Below are 24,192 nucleotides of genomic sequence, written 5' to 3' on the forward strand. Positions count from 1 at the left end.
CTAATACTACTTGTGAGCAAAGTTGTGCACTTGTGTAAGTTCTTTCAGGACTGGAGGTGGGTGGAATAGAAGGCAGTAAGTATCTCTACTGAGCAGAATTAAGGTTCTTTCGATTTTTGCACAAACAAAAAATTCAAGTCTGTGGTTGTGTTACTATATAGTCTATTAAGCAGTGTCAAAATTGTTTGTTTAAACTTAGTTATTTCCAGTCTTTAATGTGTTTTAAATGAATTACGTACAAGAGTAACCATCTTTGGAGTAACACTTACTGTTACTTAGTGAAGTTTTATTGTTTCATTTCATTTGTGGAAAGTTGAGAGACCAAGAATACTAGCACTCTCTAGGCTATGCTTTGTAACTCTCCATTCAGTTTGTTTTATGCTCTTTAAGTAAGTGCAAGGACATGATGAATCCTACTCAGATAATTGCATTGGTGTTTAATGTATGACTTTATTGAACTGACTTTTTCAATTTAAATAAATGACTTCAGTAATATTGTTGTTGCATCTAATATCACCATTAAAAACTGACAGATGCTTGAGTTTCAAGGTCTGGGGGCATAACTTTATTAAAGCCTGTACAAAAGGACAACTTTATTAAAGCCTAAAGAAAGTTTCCCAAACACTTCTTAGTCTTGCTGTCACAGTTAAGATCACTGCAAAGTAAAGAACCAATCACTGTAACCTACTAACTCAAGTAGCATGAGTTGTGGTCCCCTGCTACAGCCCTTGTGTCAAGCCTTCCTCCAGGGCTATTAGGTTCTCTGACAGGACAACCCTTGTACTTGTGCCTGCTCCCATGCTCGATTTCCCACCTCTGTACATACCACAAGGTCTCCCATTCCAAAAACAATACTCAAGTTTGGAGATGGGGCTAAGACAACATGTCTCCTTCCACACTGTCAGCAAAACACAGCTGTGATTCCCACTGATTCCTGGTGGGTAATCAAAAACTTGTCACCAACCACAGATATTCATTAAAGTTATAATCAGTCCCCATGTCTTATAAATGCAGCCCATTCTCTAAAAAGATCTGGCCAACTATAGCTCATCTGATGTTGTTTAATAACACAACCCTCACTCTTGAAACAAAAAGGTGTGAAATATTTTATATATTGGACTTGCATATGATCTTAACAATGTGGGAAGATCTGACATTCCAGGGTGCAATCCAGATGAGTGAGGGACTGTGGCACCCTTACCTTGGAGCCTTGGATGCCTTACAATGCTTCGACTTTCCCAACCTAAGCGCCTCACAGACGGCAAGCAGGTCACTCCCGGAGTGTCTGTGTATAGCCACAGGCCTGGTTTTGCAATTCTGACTCCAGCATCCTGTCAGTAAACACCAGCCAGACTCTGGCTTCCAGCATCCTTGGTTACCATATGCAGGGTGACCCCCAACTCACCCCCAATCCTGGATTCCCCCCCCCAAAATGTGTATTCTGTACTGCGCTGTCCAGCCCTCTCCTTAACAGTTCAGGTAACAAAGGTCCGCTGTCCCTGTAAGGGAGCAATATACAACTTGCCACCTGTAGTGAGGCGGAGTGGCCTCCCATGGACCTGGAGGGGGAGCCCTGGTGGGTGGAGCCATTCCAGTCAGGACAGGGCAATGAGTCTATAGCTCTGGCCTGTGTTCAAGGCTGAGCAGCAAACACAGTTAAGCCACCCAGTCCCTTAGTCATGGCAGGCAACAAAGATCTATGGCTCGGGCCTGTATTCAGGGCCGAGCAGCACCGGGTTCAGCGGATGGCCGATAAGCACTTGCTTCTTGGCCTAGAGAGGGGAAGACTGCCACCCCAGGATTGGGGTGAAAGGGGGGTGCAGGCCACCCACTCCACTGCGCCCCAGTCCAGGGCCCTAACAGTGGCAGTGGGATTTGCCACTGGGTCAGAGGGGATCCTGATCACAACACACTGACCTAAGCTCTGGCAGTGCTGCAGCCAGACTAGGGTCTGCTGCCCCTGGGCCAATTCCTAACTCCCCTTTGGATTGTACCTGGGTCTGTAGGGGGTTGTCCAGATCGTCAGGGTAGAAGGCCTTTGGTAGTCCTGGCAACTCCTCTGTGATTTTTGTCTTTCAGCTATAAAAGCCTGTATGGTTTGGACCATGGCTATTAGTGAACTACTGCAGTGCTTTCATTAACCATCTCTAGTTCTCCAGTACATCGAACTGCATGTGGTGGTGTATTATCCAGCTTCCTTTCTTGGACTGCATCACCCTAGAGATGCTAAAGGTCATTCTACACCAGCTATAGCTAGTTCTCTGATAACTCCACTTCACATGCAGCATTGTTGCCCCAGTACAGGTGTTTTGCCATTGTCTTTCCACAACCACCAGGAGTGTACCATAAGCAAACCATTTTATTATGATACTAAGATCCCCTCATTTCTATTGTTTAAGTGTGGAATATATTCCTGCTCAAATTAATGAGGCATTACTACAATGAATTGAGTCCAGGATCCAGAAAGATATGCAGGTACAGCGTGAAACCTCCATCAACACTGACTTGGTAGTTTATTTTTAGGGTAAATAATATGCCAAAACAGTAGTCATCCAAATAGCAGCCTTGGGTTTAGTCATGACCATCGACTTCTTGGAGTTCTTCCTGTTGTTGGTAGCATTAAAAAATAAAAAAAAGAGGCTCCATAATAGGTCATGGGTGTGTCAACCTAACCGAAGTGCATGTGATCAACTGCCACTGCAGGAGTTACCCTGGCACATAGGCCAACCAAAGTTAATGTGTCTAATATAAACATGAAACTTTATGGCTGATGCATAAAATTGCAATGTGTGTTCCTGGGCTTAACAGCAGCACTGATGGTACTTTTCAGGTGAACAAGATTCAAGACTTGATGCCAGTGTGGTCTTGAGCTCTTTCTCCACACTGGCGGAGAGGTTGTCCCAGATTAGAAGAAGGTGAAAGTGAACGCCATGTTCAATGAGATTATGAACGTCTTTGGGACAGCAGACACTGAGCAGAGCATTGTGGATTTCTCTCTCTGAAAAACTGGACATGGACATGGTGAGCAGGAGACCAGTCCAGGAGAGTGAGCATGGCGTGCAGCAGGAGATGCGGGGATTCTGCAAGGATTCTATTGAGGCATCTAGTAGACCTTCAGGAGAAACACCTGAGGCTAGACTCCCTCTGCAGCCCCTGCAGAATGGCATTCCTGTATCTCCATATTCCCCCGCCCCCAGTGGCGAATTAATGATTTTGCCGCCCCTAGGCCCTGAAATAATTGCCACCCCACCCCACCCGCCCCGGCCCTGCCCCTACTCCACCCTTTTCCTGCCCCCATTCCAACCCCTTCCCCAAAGTTCCGCCCTCTCCCTGCCCTTATTGGATCCCTTTCCCCAAATCCCCACCCTGGCCCCACCTCTTCCCCCAGCGCGTTGCGTTCCCCCCGCCCCTGCCCCGCGAAACAGCTGTTTCGTGGGCCAAGCGCTGGGAGGGAGGGGAGAGAAACAGGACGCGGCGGCGCGCTCGCAGAGGAGGCGAGCTGGAGCAGGGGAGCTTCTCCGTGGGTGCTCAAATTTGCCGCCCCTGCAAATTTGCTGCCCCAGGCCTAGGCCTTGTCGGCCTAGGTGATAATACGCCGCTGCCCGCCCCCTCTCCCAAATGTTCCAGGAGGTGAGGAGAGAAAATGCTATATCCCTTCTACTCAACACTGGGGGAGGGTCCTAAGAGTAAAAGCCGCACATATGATGATGTTGGACAGGCAAGGCCACTGTGCTTTTAAAGACAACATTGATGTGTTTTTCTCCTCCTAATTTTATTCCACTGTCTGTCCAAGATTAAATTATTTTTCTGATCTTTCAGTTTCAATATGTTTGTGCAATAAAAGTGCAGGTCCTGGGAATGAAATAACCTTTATTACTTCACACAATGGGGGGAGGGGAGGGAGGGAGGGGAGGTACAGGGAAACAGAGGCAATGGAAAGGATTTGCTGGAGACAGAAACCCAGGAGGGACAGCAAGGTTCACAGTATGGGAAGGCACAACTCAAGAAGCAGCACACAGTACTGTGGTCATTACTAAATTGGGTTTTTAAAGCCTCCCTGAGATGCAGTGTTCCATGCTGAACTCTTCTTATTGTGCTGGTATCTAGCTGCTCAAAATTAGCAGACAGCCTATCCGCCTCCACACCCCACTGCTGTGGAAACTTCTCACCCGTGGCCTCACAGATATTATGGAGCACACAGCAGGCAGCTATAACCATGGGGATATTGCTTTCACTGAGGTCTAACCTAGTAAGCAAACTGCGCCAGCAACCCTTTAATTGGCAAAGGCATGTTCAGTCACCATTCTGCACTTGCTCAGCCTATTGTTGAACTGTTCCTTGCTGCTGTCCAGGCTGCTGGTGTATGGCTTCATGAGTCATGGGAGCAAGAGATAGGGTGGGGAGGATGTTGGCATTTCAATACACCAGTGGTATTTTGCATTCCAGAAAGAAAGTCCCCACTTGCAGCTTTTTGAACAGACCTGTGGTCTTAAAGATGCGGGCATCATGCACTTTCCCTGTCCATCCCACATTGATGTCAGTAAAACGCCCCTGGTGATCCACCAGCGCTTACAGCACCAATGAAAAGTATCCCTTTCTGTTTATGTACTCTTTGGCAAGGTGGTCTGGTGCCAAGCTAGGCATATGCATGCTATCTATCACCCCACTGCAGTTAGGGAACCCTATTATGGCAAAACCATCCAGTATGTCCTGCACATTGCCAAGAGTCACTACCCTTCTTAGTAAAAGGTGATTAATGGCTCTGCATACTTGTATTATCATAGCCCCCACAGTGGATTTACCAACTCCAAATTGATTCCTCACTGACTGGTAGCAATCTGGCATTGCAAGCTTCCACACAGCGATCGCCACTCACTTCTCCACTGTCAAAGCAGATCTCATTTTAGTGTCGCTGTGCTGCAGGGCTGGGGAGAGCTCCACACACAGTTCCTGGAAAGTGGTCTTGTGAATATGAAAGTTCTACAGCCACTGATCAGAATTGCATAGCTGCATAATGATGCGATTCCACCAGTGAGTGTTTGTTTCTCGGGACCAGACATGGTGCTCAACCATGTTCGGCTGCTTTGGGACTGCTACTAGCAACTAGGAATTGTTTCATTCTGTGGCTTCCAGCAGGGCTGCTTGAAGGACGATGTCATATTCTGCGTGGCTGCTCCACTCCCAGCTCTGGAAATACTGCAGAATTAAGCATGTGGTGTTTGTAATGCTCAGAACTAGAGTGCACAGCTGAGTGGGGTCCATGCTTCTCAGGATATGGCGTACATGTGGCTATGCCAGCCTTTTGAAAAAAGGCATGAAATATTATGGGTTGCAGTTAATATCAGGGGAGGAAGGGAGAAAACTGCGTCATGGGATGTTGAAGCCATGTTTCCAGTCCCCCCTGAATGTTTTAGTACCAAAAGGCATTCCAAGCCCTTCCCAGAACCCTCTGTGGCAAGTTGTGCTGTGCGATAGCTATCCATGGTGCACCGCTCTCTGCAGTGCTTAATTTGTAATGAAAGAGGTGCTGGGGCTCAAGCAGTTTTTTTACATTCATAACTGATGCAAAAGCTCCTTCATTTTCAGTTTAAACCAATTGTTACCAAAAAAATTCCCAGGTTTTACAAAAAGTACACCTCTACCCCAATAGAACGCTGTCCTCGGGAGCCACAAAATCTTACTGCGTTATATCGAACTTGCTTTGATCTGCCGGAGTGCGCAGCTCCCCCGCCCGGAGCACTGCTTTACCGCGTTATATTCGAATTCGTGTTATATCGGGCCGCGTTATATTGGGGTAGAGGTGTATTATTCAGTTTTTCTGATTTTCACCCTACTTTTGTATTATTCAAATATATAAAAATAATTTGTTTTATTAGAAAAATACAATACATTGCATGAGATAGATGTATTATGATAATACATTAGTCTATGTGTATGTGCCTGTTGAAGTAAAGCTATGTATTAGTCTGGAAGATACATGCAATAAACAAACAGGCATGCACGCAAGCTCTGAAGTGCATGCGCATCTGAAGGTACTGATGAATCTCATACCCACCACATATAGACACCTCTACCTCGATATAACGCTGTCCTCGGGAGCCAAAAAATCTTACCGCATTATAGGTGAAACCGCGTTATATTGAACTTGCTTTGATCCACCGGAGTGCGCAGCCCTGCCCCACAGGAGCACTGCTTTACCGCGTTCTATCCGAATTCGTGTTATATCAGTTCGCATTATATCAAGGTAGCAGTGTATTTCAAGCAGATATGCCAAACCCGCAAAAAAACCCGCAGAAATTGGGCTTGTTTTTGGCTTAATTGGCTTGGGAGTTGCTTGTTGGCTAGTTTTTGGCTTGTTGCTTGTTGCTTCTTTTTTTGATCGGCTCCTGGCAAGGGGGGGAGAGAGAATCACCACAGTCCCAGACTGCACACCAGGGGGGATCTAGACACAGAGTGTTGGGGTTCTTAGGGATTGGCTTGTTTTGGCCTTGTTTTGAAATGGGATTAGCTTGGTTTTTGGCTTATTGTGAAAGTCAAGGTGCTTATTTACTGTGTGAAAGTTGGCAACTGTGATTTCAAGCTGTTAGCAGATAACGGTTTAAAGATTTGACACACCAAAGTGGGAAGAAAAGGAAAATCTGTATCAGAATATGTTTCAGAACACATGGAAGTATTCGAAAGTTTTGAAAAAACAAACACCAGGAGAAAAGGATGAAGTTGAGTGTATGTGCTGCAAATGGTGTGGCCCGATTATTAAATGTAAATATTTATAGGCTAATAGTTCTAAGTCTAAAACAGTACACTGTTTATTTAAATGAGAAGTTTTATTTGGGGTTTAGAGATATATTGTTTTCTTAAATTTAGAGGTGGCACTGTGCTTTGAGTTCTGTAGCAAGCCACATTGATGAACGAATTCATAGCATTAATCTATGGAATACTTTTTCCCCCTGTCTTTCCGTCCACCAAAATAAACCCCAGTATTTACCTAGAAAAATTATTAATAGTTTTTTGCACTGATTTTCACCTGTTTTTGTTGTTGTTGTGGTAATAAATACTGATGAATTCCTGGGAAAAATTAAATAAAATAAAAACTGAAAACGAAGGGCCTTACTGATACAGCAAGTTTGGAGGTGCCAGAGCTCAGCCCTGGTAAGCCCTGGCAAAAATTAAGCACTGGCTCTCTTCATCAATGCAACTGCTGCCAGTGAGGACACACTCCACCGACACAAGAAGTGTGGTGTGGAGACACAACCGAATTAATTACTGCGGCCACTGGATGTCCACTTAACTGAAGTCAACTTCAGGTTGTAGTGTAGATGTGCCCTTACCCTGATTCAAGCCCCACCATCTATTAGGCATTGGGAAAGCAAAGAGACTGCATTACTCCCCCATTTTTGGGGGGGGGGAGGTAGAGCTGTATGTCACCTGCATATTGATTGCATTGCAGCACAAAACAGGCTCCCCCAGTTGCCTCATATATGTTTGAACAGGATAAGGTCACAGCACATACTCCTACAGGCAAGAGCCCTTTGAGTTGATGAACAGTTACCAACCAGATGATAGGAAAGAACCAAAACACTTTGATGTATCCCACCTGGTGTCCACAGATGACTCAACACCACCTTGTCAGTGGTAGCAAAGATTACTAATAGAACTACAAAAAATCAGCCTGGACATCTGTGCTTTTGATTGCCTTTAGAAAGGAGTGATCCACTAGTTAGACTCACACAGCATCAGATTCATGGCCATAAAATGTGCACTAAAAACATTGACCAGAAAATGAAAACCAACATAAGTCTCACCCTGCAACTCCCAAGAATAAAAATTATTTGTCTCTACTGTTAATGAAAATGTATAAGAACAGCTTAACTCTTGTATAAATTATAACCCTAGTATGAGTAGTTGGCTTCCCCCAGGATGCTCAAAACATAGGCCATACAAGTTTCAATGACTCAACATTTATCTCCATCTTAGGGTTTGGCTTTATTCACCCAAGGAAGAAAAAATATATAATGCAGCCCAAGCCTTCTCCCCATGTGTGGTTGCTTCTAGGGTTCCTCAACAAGGACTACTCAATCCACACACTAGATCTTGGTCTCCCCTTTCCTTTATATCCAGGTGGGATAAAGAGCCAGCTGCAACAGAGTGTCAGTAAAACCCATTTTACATCAGCAGGATCATCTCCTTTTAACAGCAGGATTTTCAGACAATGCTGTTACACAGTGATGAGACCAAATATGTTGTCTCTGGCTCTGTGTGCACTTCCCATCATGTAATGCTGTTTGCGTGCCGGGGAAAGTGGCTTGTTCTCTCCGGTTTTTTAAATGTTATAAATTCTTCATTCACTGAATGGCTGAAACTAGTGTTTCGTACCTAATCCTCCTTTCCCCATCAATTTCCACCTTGTTTTGTACTTATGCACTTCCCCTAGCACTTAGTGGAAAATCTTCCCTTTGCACAGCAATACTACATTATTTATAAATTACAATTTTCCTTGCAATTTGCCATATATCAAAATTGGCCTTAGATGATGGTTACATAGTTTGAGAATAGAGCCTGTGGTCTTCATGCACTCTGGGAACAATTGCTAATAAATGGCCTGATCCTGCTCGCATTTACTTCAATGGGAGTTTTTCTGCAATCTGTATTCACGTAAAACATCCTTTGTGCCAAATTCACTTCTGACACAAATGGGCACAACTCCTTTGAACTCAGCGGAGTTGAATGCACTTATGCCAAGAGTGAATTTGTCCCATTAACTTCAATGGCAGTTTTTCCTGAGCAAGAACAGCAGTGTCAGACCTCTGTCTGATTTCTGTAGCCCTGGTCTCACGCAGCACATCTGTACTGTTGGTAAACCAACTAGTGGTAGGTATTAGTGGTAAAACAGATTTTCTAGTTTAGTTTTCAAAGCATTTTTCTTCTAGCTGTCTGAATGATTAATGTGAATAGGAAAATACTGTTGACCCATTTAAATCATGTCAGACAACATCCATTGCTCATCTGCATAATGAAATATACACTGAACATTACATCTTAAGTATAGGAACCAGTGAACTACAAAATAATATTTTACTCATCTAGATTATGAAGTAAAATATAGGACATTAGTACTAATCATAGTATTAAATATGAAGCCATGCAAATTGTAATTGTCAGTGAGAAAGAACTATAAATTGAAAAGGCTATTAGCATTTCAGCTATAACAGTTAATTTGCGTAGTCTTTTTATTTTTTATTTTTTGCAAGTGTGCAGTTTAAAAAAGTCTATATGTCAAAACACTTTTTGTAATAAAGCACTAAAATTAGTATTTGTTTTGTATCGTTTTATTATTTACTTTCAAACATTAAAGAAGGAAGTTAGAAATATTAATTTGCAGGACTAAAAATATATTGATGTGCTTTATAGCACAATGATGCTAAATTGTTTCTTTACTTGAATAAAATCAAATTTAAATGGCAAATTACTAGTAATTGAGTTGGAAAGTCATTTTGAGCACTTTAGGAAACAAAGGTAAGTTGGGGCTTTTGAAAAAATATTAATGTCATTAGATAGGGACATCATTTCCAGCATTTTAAAATAAATACAAAATTAAAAATATTTAGTTTAGGCTGTCAAAAGGTTTCTATGGTTACCCACCTTTTCAGCAGTTTTGTGAGATGTGCAGATAGGTCTATGAGTCACTTATAATTATTTGTTTTTTGTTTGTTATATTAGTAATTCTGTGTTCAGTTTGAATCTAATACAGTTCACACTGTATGCTTTGGTTTATGTATATTTTAATGTGTCTGATTGACAGTGATTGAGCATTTCTTATGGAGTGCTTGGGGTTTTTTTTGTCATAAATGATGTATGTTGGTTGTGCTGAAAATGTAAACAACTTCTTCCTGTATCACTGTTTGATAAACAGGCACTTTTATGCTAAGGAGATCTTTGTATATTTTAAGCAAGAAGGTAAGGTGAAATCTTCTATTTAAAAACAACAACAAACAAAATATTTATTACACTCTTCTAAACAGGATCTATAATCCTGTCATTCAGGTTCGCTCAGTGAATCAAATGTCACATTTATGAATAAACGTCCTAGTTATGCAGTGATATAATAGTGCATTTAATGAATAGTTAGCATAAAAATAAATACTGTGATAAAGCTACCAAGTTTTAGCTATAGTGACCTCTTGATTGGGACATCTTTGTTACAGTGTATCTTCCCATAACAAAATAAGAGCTTGCCTCCCAACCCTCACCAACATAACTTGGTAATACTGCACAATATTACATTTGCTCATATATTTGGAAGAATAAGTTATAGAGTGTAATGGCCCAACCTTGCAATATTTACTCAGGCAGAACTCTCATTGACTTTAGTGGAAGCTTTGCCTGAGTAAGGAGTGCAGAATCAGACTTATAGTTTATAAGCTGGTGACATTAATATTAGTTTTGGTAGTGGAAAGACAGATACCCTAAAGTCTATTCTCCATCATAGATGTGCCGAGGGATGGATGCATGTAACTTACATTTGTAAAGTCTCTCAATGAGGGACTATCCCCTATAATATATAAATCATGTTTTTAGATGCTTGCAGCCACTACTTATAAAACATGATAATACAGATAATTAACGAAACTTGACATAGAGCAGGAAACACCTGTGGTTAGATGTCATTATTTCCGAACAAGTGTAAAATTATAAGTATTTTATGGAAAGATTTCTATCAGAAGAAATTGCTAACATAATTTATACTTATTTTCATTGTTGAGATAACACTGGCTTACGATTCAAGAATCCTTTTGTTTTAACTCCTCAGAGATTCAACTGCAGAAATGTGGAACTACATTAGTATGATGACACATTACTGTAGTGGGTGGTATCTTTTATTTGGGGGAAAGATTACCAACTACAAGCTCTCACTGCTGCAGTTTAGAGAGACTACATAGAGAATATTCAGATAATTATCATGATAGTCCACAAAATTTCTATGCAAACTTATGCTCTTATTTTATCAATCTTTCTCATGGTTTTGTATAATGAAAGAAATGATGTGTAAAGCATTTTTGTGAGGATATGGATATAGGTTTGTGCAGTTCAATGGGAAACAAGGAGTTTACAGGAAGATTTATTTTTTTTAGTACTGTAATATTTAATAGTATATCAGAATAGTGTTACAGTATACAGGTCAGAAACGTGTTATTTGAAAAACAGTTGTGTTCCATAAACTATCTGAAATTATTTTATAACAGTAGGATTCAATAAATGTTATAGCTGTGGCTGTGTGCATATTAACAATGAGATTCTATATAGTGTATGTGTTGGGTGTGTGTGTGTTTTTTTAATCATTTATTTTAATCAGAACTGGGTTTGGTATTTTGTTTTATTTAAAGTTAAATACTTAATCCAAACAATGATCAGTTCCTTGAGAAAATCAAAGTAGTTAATATATCAACTATTCTTTCAAAATGGACTAAACTATTTATAAAATTATTAGAAATCATTCTTAAGGTGTATTTCAATGTGTAAGCCTGAGCAAATATGTTTCTGGTTCTAATTTGTGCATGTTAAGATGAATTCATTTATTTTCTTCATCTTAACAGGAATGTAGTAAGTTAATGGGAATGGTTCATTTGTTAGTCAGAAAAGTTGAAATTTGCCAGATGTCATGTGCTGATTCGGGGCCTATATTTCCTTGGAATTAACTGTGTGTGAAACTCTTAATATTGCTTTGTCCAGGCTTTTGGATCTGACTTGTTTCATTTTGCTGCTGTTACTGCTATAAAGAACACTTGCCTTTTCTTTCTGTTTATGTTGTTATGTTGGAGACAGAAAAATTCAGATGTAAGATTACTTCTGTTGTTTTCTTAGAACCCCACTAGAATGTACAGTCTTAATAAACCTAGTTATCCCAACAGGGAAGATAAAATATTTCTTTGTCAAAGAAGCTCCCTGTCTGTGTGTTGCAGAAATGTTAAGAATCCTGCTTTTAATAATAGAAGCATATGGAATCTAGTCACATTTTAATGGACAATGAAATTCCTTTGGGGTATGAATGAATAAGTGAGCCCGGGTTGTAATACTCAGACATAGTTATACTCAGTTATTGGTTTTGTATTTCCTAAACCCTAGTATGTAGTGGCAATATGCTCTGACTATAGCAGAATTTTATCAGTGAAGCAGTAAATTTATCTTATCTTACTGGCTTTTTGGTGTGACTTTTTTTGGTACAACTGCTCAGGGAATTGTCACCAGTTGAAGATCTGGGGATTTTTGTTGTATGGCTATTGGTTTTTAACATGTAAAATTAGAAGTTTTTCTCTTTCTCTTTACTCGTTACACACTATTAATTGCTATTGATAAAGTGTGGCACAGAGCCAACTTCCTGAAAGAGCAATAGGGAAGGGTCATGGCTTGTCATGACCTGGGTGCTAGTACTTGAATGTTGTTATTATTGGGCTGGAGTACCCTCAGGCTGTCATCCTTCCTGTACATGGAAGAGGTTCTGATTCTTCATAGTTTCCCAGTTTACCTACTTCTAAGATATCTATTCTATTGGCTTTAGGTTTGGGCTCAGTGAAGAATTATAAGAACTGTATTATCTCAGAAAAGATAGTATTGAACTATCTTAATATGGATATGGAAGATGTATAAAGAAATAATAAGCAGTGTCAATACTTGTGAAAATGCCAACTGAATTTTAATATAATTCTTTACAAATTCAAATATTGTCAAAGAAGGCCTACTCCTGCTCCCAGTGAAGTCACTAGCAAAACTTTGAATTTGTGGGGAGTAGTATTGGGGCCTAAAGACAATATCCAACTTGCCTCATGCCTTTGAGGAATCCCAGTGATTCCAGGATTGGGGCTTGATCCTGCACCATTAGAGTCCGTGAGAGTTTTGCTATCGATTTTGATGGAAACAGGACATCTTCATTGGGTCTGAGTAAGGAGGACAGGAAGACTGCTAGTTACAGTATCTAATAACCAACTTCTGTCATATTTTTCTATTTCATTTCAATAATTAAATAAAAATAAATTCTGTTTTAGTGGTATGTATTCAAGAACTTTGGGGGTTTTGCCAATAATTTGCATAGTCAGAAGCACATAATTGTAGATATTTATACTAATATATTGTTAATTGTAATCAAAGGCATATCTATGCTGATGAATATTATGTTTCCCCCAGGCATTTTATTTAAAACACAGACATGCTTATCATGCATTTTTATTTTTTCCTTGTCAACACCTTATGGTCAGCTCTGGCTAAATCATGTGTAGAACTGCTGCTAGATTAACATTTTCAGTAGTCTTTTTATGCTTTGCTTTTTCCTGATATTGTCAATTAGAGGAAAATATTTCTCACAAGCTTGTTTTATGGATTTGGTCTTCTTCCTGTAATGACACATAGGCCTGTAATCCAGGAAACAGTGGTGTATGGTCTCCATATCCATGATTTCCTGATGTGGGGAAAAAGTGTGGAAAGCATCTGGAGAAAAGGAGACTCCCTTTACCAGCTAGTTTCCTGTAAGCCAAATTGGAAGACCTTGTCTGTGCAAATAGATTTCAAAATAGAGCCTGCCCTTTGACTGTCTCCATAATTATACGTCTCTCTCTGTATTTTATTTGGCTGCCAGAGCAGTTAACCCCTGGCAGTAAGGAACTGATGATGGCGTCACCAGCAAGGGTATGGAGACGTGACCATGTGAATACACTGTTGTTTACAGAAGCCTGTAGTTAAGACCTCATTACAATATACTTTTACTGAATTTAAAAATTATTACGTTAGATTATGTTGATTAAGACATGTTATATCTCTCATGTACAGATAATGCAGAGATATTTGTTGAATAAAAAAGTCCTTCATTGCTTTGATGTAATCAACATCTGTCAACAGAATGAATTTGCTTTTGTTTAGTTTCAAGGGCTCTTGTTCTTCTACTTTGCCCAATCAGTTTCAACTTCTGCCTGAGGCATTCTTGTGTGTTGTTCTTTTCTTCAGCAAATGCACAGGTTATTGCTTGTGAAATTTGAGTTGCTCTTCTGTTGTACAGGTTACATAGCGTTGGAAAGAACCTTTAATCTTTCACATTTTATTTTTGAAGCACATGTGCACTTCTGTAACACAAGCATTACAAAATCAGTGTTGTGTGAATACATTTTTATTACAATAATCTGTGCCACTAGTGATCTGCCAAAAAAAAAGTTGGAATACAACTCCAGTATTTTAGATAGGGTAATTGAAAATGTGTATCTAAACGTTTTGTAATTAACAATAAAAAAATGTGTACTCTTACTCCAGTTACGCCGGTTGAAGTCCCTATACTGTTAGCTATAGTGCTATTAAATCAAACTTCATCCTTTCTTTAAAAATCAAAACTGGCAGAAGCAACAAAATTATGTACCAAGGTTAAAATTATCCGATAGAGCAAATAAAAAATTTAAAATGCTCATTTCTTACTCCCCCCAACCTCGTGTATATTTCATGTAAATCACCAAACTCCCTTTTGAATTCAGATGAAAATGCCTAATATTTGAAAATAGGTTAGCAAAACACTGGTTTTGATGTTGGTAATTGCTAATTATTTTGTGTTATGCAAGACTCACTTCTCCAAGAATTAATTGCCTAGATTTGTTAAATCAATTGGATGTTAATTCTGATATCCCATAAATATTTTTGCTGGTAAACTTCTGTAGTCTACTGATAATTATAATAGTTGAAAAGATTCTTATATATATATATATATGTGTGTGTGTGTGTGTTTTATAGTGTCTATCTTTTTAAAGGTACGTTTTAGTTGTACAGTAGAACCAGACTGAAGCTTATGCTGTAGTAATTTTTCTGCTTCTTAATTGGTACATTTGAAATCTTGGGCTAAACAAGTATTAAAAAACTTGATGATGTGAGAGTATTGGCACTCAAATCTGTTGAATAATGTAGACTTATGGTTTTGGTGTTGGTAGGCCACAGTCATTGAAACATACAGCATTTATTCTTTCTACTATTAAATAAGGAACATTTTAAAAGCAGTCATTTGACAGTTCATTCCCGACCTCTCCCTTAAAAATACTTGTTGACCAGAAGAAAAATTACATTTAAATTATTAAAATCAACTTAATTAAGGGTCATTAATAGAGGTACATATAAAAAACCTCACTACTCAGTGGGTGAGATGGGAACATTTCATTATATAGTGTAGCATGCATGAACAGATAACAATTAAAATAGACCTGGAGTAAAAGGCTAATAAATATGGGGCACATTGTGCTGCAAAATTAGTCACTTAAAATGCTTCCCTCCCATCATCATACTTGATTTCTGTATTCAACCTTTCTGGCTGAATCAGTTAAAATCAAATGTAGTTTCCATAAAAGATAATTTCATATGGTAAATTGCAATAACTCACAGTGCATATTTATATTATTAATACAAATTAAAGCATGGAAGATATGCTGGGGGATCCAGCAGCTTCCGAAGACATACATACATACAAGCTGCACAGTGTGATTCACCATGGAGTCAAAGAAGCAGTTGTCTATAATTTTCTGTGCTCAGCACAAACTATGTGCTGGTAATAAGTCTCCTTATTGCAGCTGATAGTAAATATTCTGTTATTCATGGCAAATAACACAGATTTAGTGTTGGGGGAAAAGAAACCCTGTAAATAGTCAACATTACACCCTTGCTATGATGATCTGTGTGTTACAAGGCTACTGCTTTCTCACTCTGAGATCTCTCAGATGTTTATAATTCCCACTGGAAACATCATAAACTCTATATTTATAAAATTATATATTTTAAGAATTAATATACACACTTATGTCCCACTTATGTCCCAAAACAACTTAACGGAGAAAATGCACTGTGAACTGTAGAATAATAGAAGTAAACAGGACTCTGACAGACAGCAGCCTCCATGTGTGTCAGCGGCTCTGGGAGTCTGTGGACAAGAGTTATGGAACACAGCCAGTTGTTCTTGTGTCTAGTGATTGATGATGTTGGTGTATCAAATTAGCTGTGAATAGGGAAGCTTAAAAATTAAGAGTAGTTGTAGAGACATTAAAAATGCATTCTTTGTAAAGGAAGCATGGTGACAGTAACTAGATATTTTCTCCCCTAAACAAATACTGATCATTATTTTTGTAATGCCATTCTATTTTTTTTTTTTAAGAAATCTTAGAAGAAAATATTTTAATATTACATTTACTCCTTTAAATAAAGGTTTCATTGTCCTATCTTTGTATGTCTTACCAATTTATTTTAGAGCTCTTGTAATGCTCTAATGGCATTCATTTGGTTTATGAATTTCACCAGTGCAAGTAAAAAAAATTTCTGGTTTGTAATGAATAGTTAGTGCAATAACAACACAGTAAAGTACCTTATTATCCTGTTATCTTGTGACAACACCTATAGTATGTCTTTTATGGGTCAGAGGTAAAAAATTCACTCTAAATAAAGAGGTATCCCTTTGATTTTGGGGTTGTTGATAGGAGTGCACCTGTGAATATAAATTGATTTGATGTATTTCAGAGCATGCATTTGTAACGTTTAGAGTTCTATTGTCAAATAATTGAGAAGTGCACTTGCATCTTTTTTCCCCAATTAAACTTTTATGTGGCAGGACAGGTGCATTGGCAGCATGCCATTCATGAAGGAGAGCATCTGAAATGCACATTTACATCCTGATATCTGGATGGACTCTAGCTGACCACATCAATGAGGGTGGATTTTAAATGTATTGGAAAATTATTATGCTTGTATAAAACTGCACTGGAAGAGCCTTTATTTGTGCTAGGAGCAAGATACCTTCATTACGCTGTGTAGAAGAACTGTCTTATTGTGATCGGATCACACTAATCACACATAGTAGACTCATTGCTGCTACTTCTGATGACCTAAATGTTGCTGCTTCTGCAGACTCTGCATTTAGTGCCACTGGAAACTGATGCAAGTTGGGCCAGTGAGTTGTGCGTTTGGCTCTTTGGGGATGAACTCTGTGTGTCAACTGATAGGCTGGGTTAAATGGTCCAGCAAGTAAAAAAAAAAAAAAGCCAGCAGGTTTTTCTCTCTTAGGTACCATTCTTAGAATCCAAGGTCCACAGCTGATAAAAAAAAACCCTAAAAAACTAAAAGCATTTTACATAAACCAAAAAGCAAACAGAGTGAACCCAGCTCGGGATACAATCCAGCCATCTAAGAACAGTGAAGCTCTGCCTTCTCAGAGGCCCCTCTATGCTCTAACTATTGTGGAACAACTTTTACAGAATTCCCTGGCTTTCCTCTGAGAGCCTGATTTGAACCTTCAGCCTGTAACACTGCTTCATTTCTTCATCCTGTACCCCTGTGGGAGATCTAAACAGGAAGTAGAAGCCTGTTAGTAATGAATGGGGCCTCTGCACCCCTTCAGAGTGCTATAAAGATATGAACAATATTCATTAACCTTGTCACTTGTCATTAAGAGCCCTTCTGTGGCAGAGCTTATGCAATAATTCCAAGTGTTCTATACTTTTGGGCTCCTGAAAGAGTGTCCTACTAGTCCTGTACTTCATATATACCATGGAACCCTGTAAAAAGGCTATCTAAGAAGCCAAACATAAATGTAGACTGAAATTTCCATGCACTGGCCACAATAAGTGCATTTGGAGGGGAGGTAGAACAAAATTGCATGCATCCCTGATATGGAAGAAATGGGTATTTTCTAAGAAAAAATAAAGAATTTTAATTTGGACATTTCAAACTAGATTATACAAGACAATAGGAAATATGCAGTAGGGGAAAACGGTGCATTGGCAAGGAGTTGAACTAGATGATTCAAGAGATTTTTCCATCACTAATTTCTCTGAATCTAACGGGAATAGTTAGCTCAGGTTTAAAAAACAAAACAAAAAATACTGCCCCTTTATTGTGAAGTCATTGTCCGTGTTGGTTCTCTGCCACATCAGTGTTGCTAGTGTATTCGTGTATATATGATCCTTTCAAGATCATTTAATTTATTATGTGAAATTTACTCCATAGTGCTTTCAAACATTCTTGTATGAGTTATTGAATGTTTAAGGGTAAAGTACACTGAACCGGCCTGTTGGTTAACTCTGATGCAGACACAATCCAAACCAAAACACAAAATTGTATGTACTATCATCTCTACATCCTTTTCTCTCCCCTGACTTCTAGATACTGTCCCTTGTTTTACTGTTGCCCCAAGCGTTGGCCTGTCCAGACTAGTAATTCAAGTCATTGAGAACAGGGCCCAATTATAGGGTCAATTCTACTCTTGATGCTCTGGGGATTTACACAACTTTCTCATACATCGCACCAAAATAGATCTAGTATTTTGCTAGATAAGGCTTTGATATGTGGTTTTGTTCTCAGTGCTTCTAAATTTTAACACACTTTTTTTCATTATGCAAGATTTATATAAAACTACAGATAAGTAATAAATATGTTAACAAAATCATATTGTATACAATCTACTTATCTTTTTTATCTAGGGTTTTTTCTTCGTCATAGTCACCACTTAGTAATTTGGTAGTTAGAAAAAGACTTCTTAAACCATTTTAAAAAAACATTTCTATTCACAGGGTGTGTGACTCACTGCTGTGGAGTTTTCTCTTCACCGGTCAATCATATCTGCTTACACAAGCAGTCAAGCAGTCAACAAAGAAGATATTTCTTTTTCCAGAGACAAAGAAATACTGCTTACAGTATAGTTCGGCCAGCTATAGTTTCTTTAGCTCACCCAGTTCCTAAGGTATTGTAATTTCTATTATCTGATCCTTTTTCCAGTCAATATAAAAATTGACTGCACGAGTGGTCAAGTACATTCATCCTATGACAGCTGGGAGTTTGAATCATGGTCTTGTTGATTTGGGATTTGAAATAGGAACAGTGGTGTGAGAAGTTTTCAGCTCCCTGCCATGCTAAACAGAGTAATGTAAGTAATCTAAGGTGCCACAAGTACTCCTGTTTTTTTAGAGTAATGTAAATACGCCATTAGGGAGTTTAAAACTGGCAGTTCTTCATATATTATGTTTGTTACTGTAACTGATCACCTTATAACATTTAACACTTTTAGATTCAAATTCTCCCTTTGGCTATGGGCAGTGGCAGCTTTAGCCAGGCAGCTCAGGGGGGCCCTGATTTAGTTTTACCCCCAAAATACCATGCCTCTAATTTAATATGGAGTTTTTAACCAATGTATTAGTATGTGCTGTGTTGGTGTATTTTTTGGTTTGTGAAAATAATGCAATTAGTATTTTTAGGGAGTGGGTGAAGGAGATAAGGGGGGAGGAAAAATATTCCTGCTTAGGGCCTGCAGTGGGTTAGCAGCACCTCTGATACAAGCAGATAGTTCTAGCTGAAGTCAACATGAGATGCACATGCTCATCTGAGGGCAAAATGTTGCCCTTTCAATGTAAATTTCTAACACATTAAGCCTCAAACATTTACATCCTCCTGCAGTTTTGGTGATTTGGTGATTTCAGGCTTAGATGAAAGCATACATCAAAATGTCAGCCAGCTGCCCTGCTATGTAACTTATGAACTAACCTTTGCTGTCATTGACTAAATGTTGTTTTTTGGAAAATACATTTTTGTCTGCTTTTGAATCCATTATGACTTTATTTAGAGCTGTTCTAACAGGTGTGCTATTGCGCTTTCCCTGGTTCTGCTTTCATTGCAGTATGAACTCTGGCTGTTTCTTACCCTTTATTTAATGAAAATAATTTTGGATAGTATTTTATAGTGATGTGTGTATAAGTAGTTTTTTATTTCTTTTACTAGAAAGTAGACTTCTAATACAAAATATAAAATATTTACATTATCCTATGGTGATAGTAAAAAAGAATGATATGGAGGGAATAAATTGAGGATGCTTACTATAGAGTTCTTAAGCCTAAAACATTATAGAAGCTTTGGATACACAATGAATATAGGATCAAAACCCTATATATTTTCAAAGATTAGAAAAATTGTGGTAGCACTTTCAAACATTTTGTATCTTTAGATATTTCTTTCAGGATGAATACAAACAAATAAACTGTCATGTTGAAAACTAATCTTCATAGGTAACAATGCTCATGTCTAATAATCTGTTCATTTTTCATCTGCCTACAGAATTACAATTTAACTAGGATATATGAATAATTTAGGAAATATCTAAATAACGAGGGAAATTTATTACAGGAATATATATAATTGGGGGGAAGGGCATTTTTTCTACAGAATATCCCAGAAATAATCTTTATATTCAAAATGGCTTATTAATTTTACAGATTTTTTTAGGAAAGGAGAAATGATGAGAAAAGGTAGACATAAATGTCTACAGCTATACCATCTTGAGCTGCTATCTCATCATATCTCACAAGCTAAACAGTGTCTGGTCTAGGCAGTTATTGGATGAGTGTTCTCCAAAGGAAAACTCAGAGTGCTGCAGGGCATGGAGCTGGTAACTTAGGATTTTTCCCTCCAATTCAGAAATAAATTGATGTCCTAGTATGGTGTGAACAGGTTCTATGCTGCTGCAGGTGCTGTGTGTTTGAATGAGATGTAAACCTAAAATCCTGATGGCTTGGGATCATTAAAGATCCTATGACACTTTCTGTAAGCATTGGGGCGGCCAAACACCAGTTGGGGTAACTGTAGTCTACCTACTTAAAGTCCCCCTATAGAGTTAATTGGATACGCCATTCTTCTTCACTTCCTACACTAAAATATTGTGTAGTCTTGCTGTGTGCTGTTTAAACAGCTGCTGTGTAACTACCCTACAGCCTGGGTCCTGTGTGCATTATGGGCTTGATCCTGTTTCCACTTAAATCAATTGTAAAACTCTTGCAATGACTTGACAGGCCCTTTGTGATGGGTGAAGTGATAATTATGTATAGCTTGTAAATATTCTGGAATCCTTAGGAGGATAAAATGTGCTTGTATATATGTGTATGATATTATTTTTGTTGTTACTATATATTTGTCTTAGAATTATGTTTTTTTTAATAGAAATAGAATTTTACATGCATGAGGCCTGAGACCTTTTCATGAAATAAAAATATATTTATTATAGTGTTGCTTGAAAGACAATGAATTAGGACATGGTTGTACAGTTGGGTTATTGCTTATTATGTACTATATGAATCTTATGATTTTTAAAACAAACTTGGTATTTGTGGATAATCTAAGATGAAACAGATGACCAGACACTCTTTTCCTAACCTGTGTATTATATATTTTTATTAACACTAGCTTTAATAAAAAAAATTTAAATCTGTTAAAAAGAAAAATATGTGTGCAACATAATAGATATGAATGAGATTAAAAAACTAGGTGAGTGAGGAAATATCCTTTATTAGACCAACTTCTGTTGGTGAGAGAGAGAATGGAAGTTGGTCAAATAAAAGATATTACCTCACCCACCTTGTCTCTCATTCATATCTACCCATCTCATTCATAGCTATTATGCTGCGCATACATTTTTCTTTTTATAATACTATACACCCATATCCAAATTCACCTTGTCTCTCTCATATCCTATGACTGACATGGCTACAACTACACTTCATACATGAATGAGGTTGACAGCTAGAAATACTGAGATTCTTAATCAGACAAAATTCCCATTGAAGTTAATGGGAGTTTTGTCTGAGTAAGAAACTGAGTAAGAAGCTCAGGACTTTCCTGTACTACTGTACATATATCTGTTCAGTGCGAGTGTGTGTAATGGACTTCTATATAAAATTTACCTTTGTTTAAAAATAAAATAATGAGTTTTTAAGTCTTCCTCTGATAGTTTTAAAGCTCACAACTATTTGGACTGAAAGACTTCTGCAGTGTCTTGGATTTCAGTACTGTACGGTTAATGCACTATTTAAGTCAATAGTAACAGGCAATGTTAAGTTCAAAAGGGCATTGGAAGAAATACTGAGGCAGCCTTGAGGGCTTGCCCTGATGGCTTAGGAAGGTCAATACTATGACAGAAAGGGCAAACTGCCATGAAGCAGGAGGCACTTTCTGAGAAAATGATCCCATTGTCATGCTTAGTTTTCTGATCTTCATTTTCAATCCTTCTTCTCCAAGCACATAAAGAAGCCAGACTATGTGACGACAGGCATTGTACCAGACTGGGGAGACTACATAGAAATTAAGAATGAAGATCAGATTCAAGGGCTTCGTCAGGCTTGTCAACTGGCCTGTCATATTCTACTTCTAGCTGGAAAGAGTTTAAAGGTAACAGTCACATGAGGTCCTGTAACAACTTGGATGCTTTCTGTGCTTTTGTTTTTGTTTTTATTTAATGTACATCTAACTTGCTATTAAATTACATACTGAATAAAGGGGGGCTATTAACTTTTTAATGGGTTTTTTGCTATATAACATACCTGTTTAATTTCTTTTATCATTGAAATCTGTGTGTGGGATGTGATTACATTTACCAGGGGTAAAAATAAAATTGAGCTCTTATCGGTACGGGGCCGCCTCTGCGCTCCTCTTCCTCCTCTCCCCCCCCCCCGAAGGGGCGGGGCTGGGGTCAGCGTCCCCCAGCCAGCCCATCTGCGCTGCCTGGCTCGCGCCACCTGGGGCTCCAGCAGCAATTTAAAGGGCCTGGGGCTCCAGTCGCACAGCAGCAGCAGCCAGTGCCCCAGGCCCTTTTAAATCGCGGCCCTTGGGCAGCTACTTTTGCCCCCCCGTTGGCGGCCGGAGCGGGGGAGCAATGACATTCAAGTGCTGCTGCGGCAGCACTTTAAGCAGGGTCCTTTGCCTGGCAGGGCCGCCAAGGGGGGCGCAAAAGGGGTAGCAACGTTAAAAGGGGTAGTGACGTTAAAGCGCTGCCGCAGCTGGTACTGGTGGCTACTTTTTACCGGTATGCCGTACCAGCCCATACCACCTTACTTTCACCCCTGACATTTATTCAGTGTTAGAAGTGTAATCCTTTCAGGTCTGCATTCTGACCTGCCAAGTTGCATGGGTTTGTCATAAGGCACATGGGATTCTATATGATTTGTGACACAGCAAATCCTGTGATTCACACTTTCTGCTTTCCAGCTCTACATTTCCATAAATCTGACGAATTGGGCTGTTCCTTCCATTCTGCTGCTCCTTCTCCTCTGATCAGATACGTCACAACTGATCAGATACGTCACAAACTACAGAACCACTGTTAAAGGGTGCAGCTGCAAAATTCCATGCCCCTTGCCAGAGTGCACTGATAAGGAAAACTCTTGGTTTTTCAATAATGTTTTCTTCAGACACTTTTGTGGGTTGCCTCCCATAATAAAAGGGGACCTCCTTAAAGTCTTTAGAGATGGAAAAATGCTTTGGTAGCTTCTCCCTTTCTTTCATGAATAACCTACAAGATAGTTCTATAGTTAGTGGATATGAGTGTGGCGGTATAGAAGGGGTGTTCAGAGCATGTGGAGGTACAAAATATATTTTATCAAAAAAGACACTGAGAAAAGATTAATATTGCACAGTTAAGCATTCAAAAGTTAGAAAATGACAAAATTATGTACCCTTTCTCCTCATGGATATGCATTATAATACAGTTTTTAATTACATGATCATTACATACTATTTCTGTAATAACAATGTATAATATATTATTTTTCTGCAACCTTAAGTGTATGTGTAGCATTTTTTCATTATTTATACTTACATTAATTTCATCACTGTAATCTTCCTGAATATCTTTATAAATTTAAAAATTTTATATGACTAGTACTCTCAGTTCAGTGCTTTCAAAAAAATTTTGTCAGAATTCTTCAGAATACATTTGCTTTTCAGCCATCAATACAGCTTTCCTTAGGGGTAGTTCAGGAGATGTTGCAGCAAATAATAAAAGTAACTTAGACCTTGATCCTGCAAACACTTGTGGGTGTTTTTAACTTCTTCCATGTGAGTAATCCCATTGACTGCAGTGGAACGGCTCATATGTATGTTAAGCCCATGGATAAGTGTTTGCAGAATCAGGGACTTAGCACCAAACTTACTTGGACTATAAATGACAGCAGTTTCTCACTATTACTCTTTGATGTTGTTATATTAATGTGTAATGCTCTGTGTAAGTGTAGCTTATGGTGTACTTTTCATATTGATTATTCTTGTTGGCTAGTATGTACAAAGTAATAGGAGATGCCAGGTATGTGTGTGTTACATTTTGTGGGGGGAGTATATTTTGAGAAATAGTATGTCACTATGTAAATTAAAGGCTATATTGTA

The 24,192-nt window shown here is 38.8% G+C and overlaps 1 protein-coding gene across 4 annotated transcripts in view; it reads left to right on the top strand.

The window, feature by feature from the left end:
• The window catches only part of METAP1D (methionyl aminopeptidase type 1D, mitochondrial), a 63,248-nt gene that overhangs the window by 19,320 nt on the left and 19,736 nt on the right, over positions 1-24,192 (top strand). For 2 of the 4 annotated variants that reach the window (XM_005290460.4, XM_024114811.3), the window contains exons 2-3: positions 18,567-18,736; positions 22,054-22,203. In XM_005290460.4, coding sequence (XP_005290517.2) covers positions 18,567-18,736; positions 22,054-22,203 — 320 coding nt within the window. The remainder of the gene's footprint in view (positions 1-18,566; positions 18,737-22,053; positions 22,204-24,192) is intronic. The other 2 variants (XM_042860736.2, XM_042860737.2) reach the window with 1 other exon arrangement.

Source organism: Chrysemys picta, chromosome 11 (genome assembly GCF_011386835.1).
Source record: "Chrysemys picta bellii isolate R12L10 chromosome 11, ASM1138683v2, whole genome shotgun sequence".
Classification (NCBI taxonomy): Eukaryota; Metazoa; Chordata; order Testudines; family Emydidae; genus Chrysemys; species Chrysemys picta.